Source organism: Pungitius pungitius, chromosome 11 (assembly GCF_949316345.1).
Source record: "Pungitius pungitius chromosome 11, fPunPun2.1, whole genome shotgun sequence".
In the NCBI taxonomy this organism is placed as follows: domain Eukaryota; kingdom Metazoa; phylum Chordata; class Actinopteri; order Perciformes; family Gasterosteidae; genus Pungitius; species Pungitius pungitius.
The window spans coordinates 10,822,099-10,836,356 of NC_084910.1; the positions used below are offsets into that span (position 1 = coordinate 10,822,099).

General features: G+C 40.6%; 2 protein-coding genes across 3 annotated transcripts; both read right to left on the minus strand.

Annotated features, from left to right (window-relative positions):
* Window positions 1-680: 680 nt before the first annotated feature.
* Window positions 681-3,395, minus strand: igflr1 (IGF-like family receptor 1). Its single transcript, XM_037453860.2, has 7 exons — window positions 2,809-3,395; window positions 2,530-2,722; window positions 2,411-2,435; window positions 2,143-2,215; window positions 1,984-2,064; window positions 1,734-1,832; window positions 681-1,462 (listed from the first exon to the last, which is right to left on the minus strand). The coding sequence occupies exons 1-7, from the start codon at window positions 2,891-2,893 to the stop codon at window positions 1,137-1,139; spliced, it is 882 nt and encodes a 293-aa protein (XP_037309757.1). The 5' UTR covers window positions 2,894-3,395; the 3' UTR covers window positions 681-1,136.
* A 301-nt stretch (window positions 3,396-3,696) lies between these two features.
* zbtb32 (zinc finger and BTB domain containing 32) lies at window positions 3,697-12,351 on the minus strand. Of its 2 annotated transcripts, XM_037453818.2 has the most exons (5): window positions 11,456-12,351; window positions 8,636-9,633; window positions 7,731-7,825; window positions 5,615-5,782; window positions 3,697-5,235 (listed from the first exon to the last, which is right to left on the minus strand). In XM_037453818.2, the coding sequence occupies exons 2-5, from the start codon at window positions 9,601-9,603 to the stop codon at window positions 5,006-5,008; spliced, it is 1,461 nt and encodes a 486-aa protein (XP_037309715.2). In that variant the 5' UTR covers window positions 9,604-9,633; window positions 11,456-12,351; the 3' UTR covers window positions 3,697-5,005. The 2 variants fall into 2 exon arrangements, with proteins under 2 accessions (XP_037309715.2, XP_037309716.2); XM_037453819.2 differs by lacking the exon at window positions 11,456-12,351 and having other exon boundaries at window positions 8,636-10,056.
* Between the last annotated feature and the right edge of the window lie 1,907 nt (window positions 12,352-14,258).

Here is a 14,258-nt window from a genome sequence, read left to right on the forward strand (position 1 = left end):
AATCACCAAGCTGGCAACAAGAGCAGAGTCACTCCCAACTCATTGCAAAGATTCTACCTCAGCTGTTTACACAGATGTTTGGGAATACTGATGCAAAAAGAGGATGATAATTTTAGAGAAGCTTGGTTTTAATGTCCTGCAGAGCTGGTGAGTGAGTGAGTGAGTGAATGAGTGAGTTTGCGCGCATGTGTGTCATTTTGTGTGCGTGCGTGTGTGTTTGCAATGAAGGATGAAAGCACTAGTCAAAACCTGAAGTTATCATGACCATCTCTCCCAGATTCTGTTAAGAAAGCTGTATGTTATATATACACACATATATATATAAATATATATATAAATATATAGTAGGGTTATTTTAAAGTAAGTGTAAAAGACATACAAATGAGAAAATATGTGACCTTTAAATTTACGTCTTTGTTACCATGTAAAAATAAACCCTGGGTTTGTAAATATTTGTATACATATTTCTAAACCTGTTTAATTTTTCTATGCACTTTTTTTATTTATAATGTTATTTGCTTAATAAAGATGTTAAGATGTTTGAACAAATTCCATTTTTTATTATAAGAGGTGACAGTTGAAACTAATCACTTGAAGCCAAAGCCTTTCCTGGAATATACAACATTTTCGTATTTGGGCGACTCCAGCTGCTGCTTCTGAGATAATGTCCTTCTCTAATAGAACATCACATTCCTTTTTTTCTTATAATGAGGCGTCCCTCCCCCCCCCCCCCACCCTCACTGTTGTCTCATAAATATAACAAGTGGAGAAAGTTGAATTTGTTTTGCTAACAATTGTATCTCACTATTTGTGTAAATAAGATTTTGTAAAAATGTTTTGAATAAAACAGTTCATCAGCTTAAATGCAGACAAATTACGTTTTATCAGCGCAATATGTTCACTAATGCAGGTACTTGAAAAAAAAAAAAGGGACAAAAAAAGAGTTGAGTTGGAGCCACACTGCTATAAATGTTTCCTATTGAGGAAATCCCAAAGAAAAGTCCAAATTGAAGCTCTCGATGCCCTAAGAAAATTAGTACCCAAACTCCCCATAATGCAACTTGGTTTGTTCCATTAGATACAAGTCAATGGCTGTCTCTAATCACTACCATAGTTCACTATATTCAAAATGTCTGTTACACTTGCATCACACTCACTCCCAGTTTGCTGAGAACTGCGATGGCGTCGTTGCGCTCCATAAGCTTGAGGCGCTCGGCCAGGTGGCCGACCGTCCAGTCGGGGTGCCTGCTGCTGACCGCCTCCAACACCGCTTTCAAGGGGCTCTTACTCTCCTTCATTGAGTAGATGTATGTAATCCAGGTGGCGGGGAAGGAACAATGAGACGCCAGGTGCTTGGTGTTCTTTACTCCTTGGTTTTCGGGATCCAACAAAACGACGAGCTCTTCCAGAACGTCCAGGTTGTCCAGCACCGTCTGTAAAGGCGCCGATTGGATGTCGGGACCTACAGCGTAGAAGTTCCAGATGTTAAATATATACTTTTGCCAATTGATGGCAACATTTAAATGCTTGTTGTGCTAGTCGAGCCCAGTGTTACAATTGGCTAAAATAATAACACAAACTATAGTTATTAGTTGCCATTGTTAAGCTGTTCCAGCATGCATGAGCAAGGTATTACTGCAATTAACATTACTGATATAACCCTGGATCTTAACTATGTATTTTTACAATGTTTACACAGTTGATTCAGCAATGACAGTATCACTTCCACTTACTCAGAACGTGTCCCGAATCGTTGCTATGAGGTGGAGCAGAGAGGGGAGAGAACCCCGAGTTGATGGATCTTCTGGGATAACCCAACGCTCCGTGCTGACCTGTGTTCAATACCAGAACCGGCTCAGCATAATTACATTGCAGGAGAAGGATGCAATGCAAATTGTTGTAGTTTCCCAGAATGAGTCATCTAGGGCTTTCTTTTGCCCTTTTTGCAAATCGTCAGATTAACACCTAAACGTATATGCAAACCTCTCTTCCGCCGCCTCCAGAATAGACAAGCACATACCACACCGAGTGCGATGCCAATAAAGATGGCAAATGCTAGTGCCCCTGCAAAAACAAAAATACATTCAGGTAGATGGTACACTATGCGTTTTTGGTGCATAATTGAGTGGTTGTTTAACTCACATATTATTCCTGCACCAGGAGCCTCTGGGGGGGAGGGAGTGGGTGCAGTTGCTTGGTTTGGTTTGGTTTGAATCTGAAATGAAAAGAAGATGCAAGCTAATTGACGTTTCTTTTTTTCGGGGGGAAAATTAAAAGGATGGTAGGTTTATGGTGATATATAATGTGTAAAAAGTGTTTATGAATGATATAAATTCATATTTGAATAAATTACCTTTTACCATTACAAACGTACTAAATGATTCACACCATGAAGTCATGGAAAACTCACTGTGAGGGGATGTCCGGTCGTCCCTCTTTAGAGGAAATTAAGAAAAATGTTGCATTATTTATTAATTTGTCCAGTTGGTTTGGGAATAAAAAGGGCAGATCATGATCATACTGTCTCACCGTGGTGCTTGGCACTCGGTGTCTGAAGTTGTGTTGCACGGGCTCGCGTAGATGAACCCGGGCGGGCACCGAGCGCAAGGTTTGCAATGTGCGCTCCTGCCGTCGTTAAAGGTGCCGTTTTTGCATTCTTTGTGGGGGGGCTCGTGACGCCCACCCTGGTCATCATAGCCGCAGTTGGGGGTTATTCCATGTCCTGTATTGGTAAACAGCAGCAATATATAACATAAAAATAAAAAAATGAAATGGGACGGACTAGATAATAATAAAAAAAACACTCACCTGGAATTGGAGGACACTGCTTACATTCTAAAGAAACCTTATCAAAGTAGGTGTCCAGATCTTGGCATCTTTCGGAGTGTCCCATCGTTGCTCAACTGCGCTCGAGATCCAAAAACTTGTGTGACCAAATGTTCCGACAAGATGGCGCCTCCTATTTCAACCCGCGCACGAACGTCTCACGTAGCGGTACCCATGTGAGTGTGTTAAAAAAAAGAAAGAAAAAAGTGAGATTCAGCGCGGCGCGTAATGTCAGAGGGGAAGAAGAGCTCGCTCCGAGGAGACCAAACATCTGGCCGCAAGACGCGCAAGAGGGGTGTTAGAGAAGGGAGAACGTCTCATTAACATTCCGGCAACGCTCCAAAAGCAATGCCGGACGGAACGCATGCCAGAACAACGGTGATGTACCATGCAATGGATAACATGTAGTCGAATGGCATATGCCAGTGTATTTGTAATACGTCCTTCATCAAAAAGGCTACATTGGTGTTTACCATTAAAAGAGAAAATAAAATGTGTGGTGGTTAGCACTGTCGCCTCACAGCAAGAAGGCCCTGGGTTCCGGCTCCGTCCAGTGGCCTTTCTGTGTCTGGAGTCGGCATGTTCTCCCGGGTACTCCGGCTTCCTCCCACAGTCCAAAGGCATGCAGTTGTTTGTCTGTGTTAGCCCAGCCCATGACAGGCGGTCAGTCCAGGGTGTAGCCTGTCTCTCAACCGAGGTTGACTGGGATTGAGTCCAGCGGTTTGAAAATGGGATGGATGAGAAAACCCCAGTGAGCTGGCCCCTTTTTCCTGGAACACTGAATCACCCATATCTACATATTGTATTATTACAGAAAAGCCCAGAAGGCTGTTGTGTGGAGCAGATGGACATATGCAGCTGAGCCACTGAGAACTTGAACAAGGCCATCTTTATTTACAGTTTCTGCAGAGAGGAAAGAACTGAACATCTCAGAACCAACGTACGGTTCCAAGAAGGACTCAACTCAAAACCAAGACTAAAATACTAAATCATCTGATAAGGCCTTTAAGTGCAGGCAGAAAAAGCTAAAACTAAAGCTAAACACAGCACTGACATCAAATGAATCCATACAACGCCATAAATGAGTTTACGACAAGACAACGCAGTACAATTCAGAAAATATCTTTCAGTAGCTCACTCTAGGAAACAACATGCATGGTTACACACTGCATACACACTGTACATGAGGACATCTGGCATAATTTAACAGTCATATAACTTGTGTGGTGTTTTTAGAGAGGTATAGTAGGTAAATACTTGGCATTTAGTCCGTCTGTCCCTACTTTTGAACCGCGACAAGTGACTGAGACTGAAGAAAAAGCTGTACAAATGTTTGTAACAAACGAGAAAGGCACAACAGGCTGCCGGAGCTCTGCTGTTGTTGGCTCATTGAATCACAGCAGTTTATTGAGTTATCCAGGGGCATTTACTGCAAGTCACTCACCGCATTCTTTGGTCACAATGTCAAATGAATCAAGGCCTGCTTAAAGGTTTTAATGTGACCATATGTGGGATTGTGCAGATCCTCACATGGTCAAGTTTAAAATTATCTTGCCTCACTGGAGAAAAGCCTTTTACCCGTTTCCTTTGGCAGAATGACACAATCACAACTGTTCCTGTTTTAAAGGGAATAAATAGAGACGCTTTAATTTGAATTGTGAAAAGCGGAGAGGAATTCTTTCATTTAATGTTTGCTGTTTAAATGTTCCATCACTTAGTGGAAATACTCTTTTGTCCTAAACATATTCTCAGCTCAACAGAAAGAAGACCCATACTGTTACAGTACCGTCCCGTTGCCCGACGAGGGCGCTCAAAACCACTGAGCAATATCCAAAGTTTACACAGTCAAATCATTCTGAAAGTAAGAGGGAAGTTGTCTGCGTCATTTGAGGTGGAGGAACTGGTGATGTGGCCCTAATGCGTGGCCAATTGTGAAATGCTAAGCACTTCCCGAGTTTTTTCAATTTCAGTTTCCATCGAAATCATTGCGAAACCTGTGAAAGCCCTAGTTTGTGCATCTAGTGTATATTATTGTAACTTTAAAAAAATGTGTTGTTAAAGGACCTTTCTGCTTTTTCGAAAATCACCTGAGATTTACCTTTAAGAAAAACAAAGGTATACCTCTGTTAGTACATGAAAGGCACTAAATGAGAAGTTCTCGTGGACGGCTCTGTGAGCCTCAGATGTGTGAATTGTACAGGTAGGTGCGGTCGATGCTCCAATCGGGAGGGAAGTCCCGCACTTCATGGCTCTTGAGGTGTCTCTGCATGGCGACCAGGCTGTTGCAGAACTCCAGGCACACTGTGCACTGGTATGGCGTGGCCCCACCGTGAGTCCGCAGGTGCTTGATCATGGCAGAGTAGTCCCGGGAACGCTGACCACAGAGACGACACTCGAAGGGTTTCTCTCCTTGAAGCCGAAGGGGGAAAGGAAAGGGGGGGGGGGGGCGCGAGAAAGTAAGACAACGGAACGGCAGACATTGGTGCTCACATCAGAGAAGGCCTCTTACCTCAGGGCGCTAGATATGTTTCTTGCCAATGTGATACCATTCATGAATGGTATGCACTGGCCTGCAGACAATGGACCTGTCTTTGCTCAGTGTTGTTATTTGCCATATTGTAGGTGGGTATAGTCTTGGATGCTAAGGTGTTGTGTCTATCCAGTGAGTACTCAGCAGCCCAATATATCACTGAGCTGAGTTAACCTAGAAATGCTTCTTAGTTATTTCTATTACATCAGACAAAGCCCTCCTTCTTTAAAAAAAAATCTTTTTGTGCCGTGTGCTTACCAGTGTGAACTCGGTGGTGTGTGTCCAGTTGATGCTTCAGACTAAACGTCTTGGGACAGTGTTGGCATTGGTAGGGTTTTTCTACTCTGGGTTCTTGTTGATGTGATTGTGGTTCATGCAGTGAAACATCTCCTCTTCCACAGAATTGACACCCCGCACAGGCCTCACCTGTGAAAACGACAAGATAAGTGTCATCGTTGTGGTGGGTATTGAGTGGCTGTCAACTGAAACACTACAACAATTGACTGCAACAACCAACAGTCCTAAAAAGGTGTTGTAGATGGATGCGTGGCTTCTATTAAACACAGAAATGATTGTGTTATTTAAAACTGCACTTCATATGAGTTTATGATTTGCTTGTGGCTCTTCTTATGTTCAAATTGTTTGTTTTCTTTAAATACTGAAGTCATTCTATACAAAAAACCTGTACAATCAACCCAAATACTGGGGATTTATATATTTATTAAATCTGCAAATGGTTTAGTGATTGATGGTATTTCTGTAGTTTCAACCTCATCGGTGTGAAACTCTATAAGAAATATTTAGGTATCACTTTACATTATAGCTTAGTGATGACAAGATTTTAGTGAGGGGAAAAAAATAATATTATATTATATTATATTGAACCGGTCAAACAAGAACAAAAAGTGTATTTAAAGAACGCAACAGTGCAAGACTATATAGTAATAGTAATATTAAGGGATAATTGCCTGTTTATAAGGTAGTAAATCAACATGATGTTATCAAAATATTCTTTGGGCACTGTCATTTTCTCTATTTGATTAACAGTTTATAGATTAAACCACCAATTAATTGATAAAATAAGCAGCAGATTAATAAATAAATTGATTGATTGATAAAATAAGCAAACAACAAACAGCTAGTTTCTTTCCATCCTGCTTCGATTGCCAAAAGCAGTCAGAACTACAACTGGCACTGACCTCCATGACATGATTACAGTTACTCATATTGGCAGTAAAAATATAAAAGTTAATGCACAAGCTTTAGAATATTATATTGGTCCCTTTATACTTATTTCAATAACTTTTAGGGGCACAACTCTATTTTTGGTCAGCATCCTGTTACAAGACAATGAATTCAGTTTATACAAGCCCACTTTCCTGTCACTCTGTACATGCTTCGTCCTCTTTAAAATGACATAGGTGTGATTTTGAGGTTTAAGCTGCAACTCCTGTTTTGGTGTTATTCGAGTGAAAAGCTGGGCCTCGCAGGTTAGACAGGAAGCTGAAATAAGAAGGGGGTGTACTGTAGTGGGGGAAAATGAGAGAATCAACCACAACAATTAAACACTCGCCACTAAAAACACGACCTCCAAAGACCTTTTGGCATTTGCGTGCTTACTGTCCAAAAGGTCTCTTTAGTTGTCACTTTAAAGGTCACAGGATCACTTTATAGGTGAAATGTGTATTGACCTTATTAACATACAGTTTTGTAGTGTCAGGGGAATAATCAAACAGCTCAAAGCAACAATGAAGGCAGGTTCTTAAATGATTCGTATGTATTTTTTGTGGTGCTTTTTTGTATTTAGATATTAAAGAGCAAATAATATTGGTGCTTGCTTATGGTTTTTATGTACTTGAACTTTTATCTAAACGATGACACGGATTCTGATTTGTGAACCACAGTTCCGCCATTTCTCAATATCTTCAAGTATGAACAATCAGATAAAACATAAGCAGCTTTATTTTACATTTCAAGAAAAACGACCGTATTTATGTATACAGGCACGTACACACACAGCCACACACACACACACTCACATGCACCGACATATTACTGTACTTATTTATCATAATACATTAATATGTATGATTCTTTTGGACAAACCACCGTTGCAATGCAGTGCATACTGTACTGCATACATCTAGCCCCATCTAGTAACCGCACTCCTGCTCCTGCTGCACCGTGCTCTAAAAACCACAGCTCTCTTTATCACTTTCCGTTGCGTAGCTCGGTAGCTGGAATCGGCCGAGGTTAGGGGTCAGGAGAAGAACCGTCTTACTCTCACGTCAAAGCATTAGTGTTGCAGTCTTGATCGCACTGGATAGAAATAGTAGCATGTCGAATGTGTTGTACACTCTCTGCCATGTGTTACCTGGTGGTGTGGAAGCTGGAGCCCCAAGGAGCCTTGCACTGCAGTGTTGGCAGTCTTCAACTCTCACTCTGCTGGTTTGGGGGATCTCAGGGTTACTGTGGAAAATAGATTGCAGATGTTAAAGTTGCAAGGAATGTCACTAATTGTGCCTTCGGCAATAATAAATGGACTGCTTGTATTTGTGCTGCAAGCAGATACTTTGCTCGATATGTACATTACTAAAGAAGACAGTTTTACATACATTTCATTACTTTCAACGCCTTTTTCCTTGCTCTCTATTCCCAAACACAAGATATCTATATTGTATGAATCTTACTTGCATTTCATGTAATGGTAGAAGTGGCGAGAAAAAGCAGAGACACTAAAGAATATTGCCATTTTGTATTGAACACATTTTTGTGGTAAAAGTGGGTGGAAAATCTTGAATTCTACAAAGGAGGGGGGCTCCCCTTCACACTCTTTGTTAGACGAACTGCAGCTTAATCTCCCAAAAACAAACCAACTCATGTGGGTTTTTACGCTATCTAGTGTCACAACAGGGACGCTGTAAATTCAGTCAGAATTAGAACAAAAACCACAGAAAAAGTTCTAAATATATTCATAATTATTGCAATATTGACCCTTGTCGTTTACTTGCGCAGTGATGGGCAAATGGGATTATGATTTGTCCAAAAAGGTGCGTTGACTGACTAGGACTGCCAGGGAAGGGTTAAGAAGTGAAACTGCTCTACTTGGAAAGTGCAGGAGGCTTGAAACAGCAGTGAGTCAGGTATAGCTGACTTCAGATAGCTGTCGCAAGGGAACAACTGAGCAAATTAGGGGAATATTTCTATGAGAAAAAGGCAAGACAATGACTAAAAATAGAAGCCAGAAGTTTCCAAAATTGTATCCAAGTTCTGACTTACCTGAGCTCACTGGCTTGAACGACGCTGGTAAATTCTCTTTGGCTGTTTTTTCTTCTTTTCAACAGGCTTTGCTTGATAACGCTCCCCATACCCGTAGGCCTATTGCAAAGGTTTTGGGTGTAATGTGGATAAAAGCCTGAACCCATTACAGAGCTCTGAACAGGGGTTTGAAAATGAGACCGGAGGACAGGGAACACGTTGGGGGCGGAGAGGCAGAACGGGTATGCTACGGTGGAGGGGTTTGGAGTGGCAATTAAGCTTGGATAGTTCTCAGCCATCCGCCTCAGCGTGCTCACGGAGCTCCACATGTTTGTGGGGAAAATCCAGGGGGAAGATAAATAGGGACTGCTGCCCGGGGGCCGAGTGATTACACTGTCCCTGTGCCACGGCATCTTTCTCGGACGTGGCCGGATGTTGGGTTTCTCGGCAGGATCAGAGGGGCTTTCCAGGACAATGCAGTCGCTTGCTTTCTCTGCCGGGGAAGAAGTCTCTTGGAGTCTGTCCTCTTGAACCGGACTCCTGTTTTGCTTTCGATCTTTGTCCTCTGCACTGTCTTTGTCGTCCGCTCTGTCTGCTGTGTTTGCACCCTCTGCGGCTCCATAGTCGAGGTTTCCCAGCTGCTTTCGGCACTGGTCCTCCAGCTGCTCCATCTCTAACAGCTGAGCAGCTTTCAGCAGCAAGTGAAGGTCATCCACAGATACATCCAGAGTCTGTGTGTAGGTGAAGTCCAGAACTTGCTGGAAGGTGCGTGGTGAGAAATACTCCAGCGTGCAGTGGGCCGGGCTGTCTGCGTCCACCTGGGCAAGCTGCTGCGCTAGTCTTCTGCTGGCACAAGCCAGCACTAGCCGATGAGCCCTGAAAGTTTGACTCTTTACTGAGATTATGGCATCGCACAGTGACCCCGAGCGCCGTAAGGCATCGGCCTGCTGCAAGAAGTGGAAGTATTGGGTGTTGTTGATTCGGATCATTTCGGAGGATTGTGTAGTTATTTTAAAAATCTGAGAAGAAAAAGTAAAAACAAAAAAAAATCAGAAGGGGTTCCATTCGGTTATACCCACATTGCTAAAATGAGTTTATTTAAAGAAATGCACTATTCTAAATGCGAAAATCTGTTTGGAAATTAGCGGCAGGGGCTGACTTGTTATTGACAGATCTGTGGTTTGAAGATCATTTTTTCCATCCTTGATTGCAGTACGTTGAGGGGGCAGAAGGTAACCATGGTAATTTGTTTAAATTGCAATTATTTTTTTATTTCCAACCAAATCTACAGAATAGTTAATAAAATGGTTCTGGATTTTTACATAAAGTACTCCCCTCCCAATACATCTACACACACACACACACACACACTTTTTTTTGCAAAAGCTTTGATATTCGGCGCTCACATACACATTGCAGGCCAAAGCCACAAAGCCCTAACAGTATATGAAACCATGACTAATGACTGTACACACGAGTAAACATGGGTACGGTTTCAGTGTCAACAACAACATCAACAACTGTATTTGGTTTCTATAAACTTCAGTAAGGGTTGAATATGCAAGTATATGAGCAAAATATTTGGAACTTTGCCCTAAAATGAATGTCTGAAAACGTTGTGGCGGTGTGTTGAAATTAGCTGATGCCCGAGTAGTTGCCGTCAGCAATTCTGCAGTAGTGGTCCCATGTTTTTGCACAATTGTACTGGAATTAAAAATTAAAAAAAATAATGTGTATGTATCTTTTTGTGTGCTCTCCAAAACATACTCTTTCTAATCTTGATCTAATGAACCTATTTTATTGATTGGAAAACATTCAATTCAAGATATCTGAATTATTTAACCATTTTTTTAAACAAAACAGCACGCAGCAGTGAGAGTGAAACTCGACACCTGCTCCAGTTTTAGAAGAAGAAAGTCTCTCAGATGTACTGTATGTGATCAGGCTCAGCTACCATAAATAATGTTTAAGTAGTAGAAGCACACCATTCTGTTACGCCAATTTTTACGGCTGTCAAAAGTGGATTTGCATTGTGAACATATACATGATTTACATTATATGTAGTTAATGGCTAGGTTATTTATACATGTCCAATTCAAGTTTCTTCCATACAATATATTGTCATGCATTTTGTACATTAGTAGTTTCAATAAATATAAAATTCCTTCCGTACAACAATAATAACAACAACACTAATAATAGTGCAGATCATTTACCGAGTGAATTTCTGTGCTGTTTCTACCTGTATTTTAAAATCAAACAACCTAAAAGCAACTTTACTTAACAGAAAGGGATTTTATGATCAAGCAGATTTAGCAAAAACATTATAAGTACGTTGTATAATCCTTCACTGGACCATACACTTAACTGTAGTTTCAACTGTTTGTTTTGTTCGATTAGGTATTTGTATTTGTACCTGAAAGTGGATATTGTTTACATTGAAGCATTGCGGCTCTCCTGAGGCTGCTTCAATTGAATATCCTGAATAATTATGCTTCATGTCGTTGCAAACTCCTCTTTAAATCATTTGTACCTTTAAAATCTATTTAATTTTGCAATAAACAATACATTTTTTAAAATTAACAATTTCCATTGATGTTGTGAAAATGTACAATGCACTCTGCAGAGCATGACAGCATTTCTTCCTTTGACAGGACATGAGCCGGCAGTCAGCTTTCCCACAAAAGCTGTTACAGTCAACAGAAGATTACTAGCAGCAACTTAGATCGTGTTATAAGTAGATCACAGGAAAGACCAAATGTGAGCAGCGTGTAAGAATCTTCTTGTGGTTTCAAGTCTCGAAAACGTGCCAATCAGCGTGAATGTGAATGAGATACTTACCGAGGTTTTGGTGAATGTTGTCCCTGAAAAAAGATGAGCTACTTTGCATCATGACTGTGAAAGTACTTGCAAAGTGACATATCTGTCCGCGAGACAGGGTGGTTTTCTAATTTGTCTGTAGAGTCCCTCCCATTTAACTTGTCTCTTTCTCTTATTGGTTCATTGATTATGGGGATATATGGCTTGCTTTGATGGATGTTAAAGGATTTGTATTAGTATTATTATATATACTGTTTATTGTTTATTTTAATAATTTTGTTCTTTAAATGTAGTTTAAAACATGGACAGTTTCACAGCCCTCATTTATAACATATACTGATGTGGCACATTGCATGTAAATCCCACGCATGTCCTGGTGTGTGAGGGAGAATAAGAAGGACAGTGATTAGAGTGATATCCGCACACCTTATTGCCATATGTCATATGGCTGCTATACATGCTGTCTGTAATTTCCTCCACTCCAGCATCACTTGTTGGTCACTACAATAATAGGCTGTTCTGTGCTGACACAAAAACCACTTCAAAGACGCCGATCTGTGACAGGAAGTATACAGACAAAAACCCAGTGGTACCGGTGTGCAGGGCTAGGCCTCCGAGAAAACTGAAATAGAAAGGTGTGCTTTGTCCTTTCGATTCATCAGATGTACAAACCTTTAAATAGGTCAACTGTCGAGAGCTGGTCAGTTTAGTAAACCTCAATGGAGCACATTATGACCCATTTGTTTGCTTAAAGAGATGTATTTGGCTGCTAAATACTTAATAATCCAGCAGTATTTTTATGCTAGTTTTGAATTGCTGCCTTTTCACTTTTCTCTGCAGGATTCTTAAATCTGTGTATTATGTTCACACCCATTATTGAAGCATTCAAAACTGCTATGAAAATCAATTTACTACAATGGTGATGTTTATAGAACATTTAGTGGTATAATCAAGCTGCATATAGCCGCTAAACAGGATTTGGTAGAGAGAAAAACAAGGGTAATTTGATGGTTCACTATTATGAAAGCAGTTATTTTAAATTGAAATTTTTCGAATAAAGCTTTAGACATTAAAACGATTTCTGTGTTTGCTGTTGATTACACTATTATTGAAACTATCAAATAGATGACATTCAAATTTGAATAATGTATCTCGATATTTGGTGCAATCTGTCACTCAAGCGGTTGAGTCTCATCAGCGGTTACAATGAACATCAGATACAAATAGTGAATTTAAATTACCAATCAATGCAGAAACAAAGCTTTTTGTACTCCAAATGTAACAATAAAATAGTCTTTGATGTCTTTGGAGAGTTACAATACAAAAAAATATTCTTGTCATGTCAATAGGTCACGTGACAATAATAGGATACCATTTCACATAAAACTCCATCTTGTCAGGCATCAAAAGGCATTTGTGACGGGTAAACCAATGCGTGGACCAATGAGGTCTTTGTTAGGAGCTACTGGCATCTATAGACGTGGCTTTGGTGTAGGAGAAAACATGTTATACACGGGACGTCTCCTTAGGCAGCAACCTAAATTGATTGACAGATGACACATCCGATAACCTGCCAAGTATTATTTTGCAGGTAATAGCCAGGTTCCGGTTGCTATTTCTTCTTGGTTGGTATGGCTTAAAAACAAATGTAAAAGGTTTTTGTCCATGCCAGCTAATATCAGGTTCAGGCTTTGTACATCCTGTACAGGTTGCCAGACTATTTCTGGGCTGAGATGCATCGAGGGTTGAACCCATTCCCTCTTTCTGTGAGGCGAGAGTTTTAACTGATACACCAACGTGCAAACATCTCAAATACTACGAACTTAAAACACTGTTCCAATGTTACAGTAACGCGTTCAGTTTTTTGTTTTAGTCAAAATATGAAACAACTTTCAACATTATATAAGTTAGATTTGACATGTTGCCCTTCATTTTTGCTGTGGTATAAATAAACGTCCCGAGCAGACGCAGAGCACACCCTGAGTTGAGTCTTCCTCTTAAAAGAAAACTAAATTAATGATATGTAGCATCCTTTGTACCTGTCACTTATGTGGTCATGGGATGTGTCTGTAGTGTTAAATATAAGGTGGTATTCTTGTAGTTTTTCAACAACCTAATGTTGTTGCATTTTCATTTAACGTGACACTTTTCTTAGTTTTAAATGTCATTTAACTTGTGTGTGTACGTGCTCACTGAAAGTATTTGCTTACATTTGGTTTGGGGGGGGGAGACCTCGCAAGTGTTGCTTAAACCGCTGGACAGTTTGGTGTCATCTGTTCCCCTGAGAGAAATTAGCATAATACCAACTGTTAAATGTCATCCTGTTCTATGGGGTCTGAACTGATGCAAAGGGCTCCACCATCCAGTAATATCAAGACTGTGAGTCCCCCACACCACACTCCGTTGCACCTGTTATCTACCAGTTTAAAAATCTCCATCAGACCCAGCATGAATGCTGACTCACTGAGGTGTCTAGCTGTGCGGGGTATTTGAGGTAAATGCTCATCTATGCACATTCTGCGTACCTTGTACCTCAGCACCCACGCATCATGTGATGACATTTCTTCTTCCAAAGAGCTTTACTTGATGAATTAAACTAACCTTAAACTCACCTTTGATCCATCTACAAAGCTTCACAGTGTCTTCATGTGAAAGGGGTTACGTATTGATGTTTTGTTGAATGAATCAAAGAGCTACAGAACTAAACAGAATGCACACTCAGAGTGCAATGTGATCAAATTCAGGGTGAATATGAGTCGTCTTACATTACCGCAGTAGTGTTATGTGAGCAATCGACTTCGGAGGAACCTCTACCGGGATGACT

What these genes read in the sequence shown, in the direction of transcription:
- igflr1 (XM_037453860.2), bottom strand. Translation starts at nt 2,893, where the DNA reads ATGGGACACTCCGAAAGATGCCAAGATCTGGACACCTACTTTGATAAG. An exon ending in ACCGAGTGCCAAGCACCACG is followed by an intron (nt 2,436 to 2,529) that starts GTGAGACAGTAT and finishes TTTCCTCTAAAG; the next exon opens with AGGGACGACCGGACATCCCC. An exon ending in CTGGAGGCGGCGGAAGAGAG is followed by an intron (nt 1,833 to 1,983) that starts GTTTGCATATAC and finishes TATTGAACACAG; the next exon opens with GTCAGCACGGAGCGTTGGGT.
- zbtb32 (XM_037453818.2), bottom strand. Translation starts at nt 9,603, where the DNA reads ATGATCCGAATCAACAACACCCAATACTTCCACTTCTTGCAGCAGGCC. An exon ending in GTTCAAGCCAGTGAGCTCAG is followed by an intron (nt 7,826 to 8,635) that starts GTAAGTCAGAAC and finishes TATTTTCCACAG; the next exon opens with TAACCCTGAGATCCCCCAAA. An exon ending in ACACCACCGAGTTCACACTG is followed by an intron (nt 5,236 to 5,614) that starts GTAAGCACACGG and finishes TTCGGCTTCAAG; the next exon opens with GAGAGAAACCCTTCGAGTGT.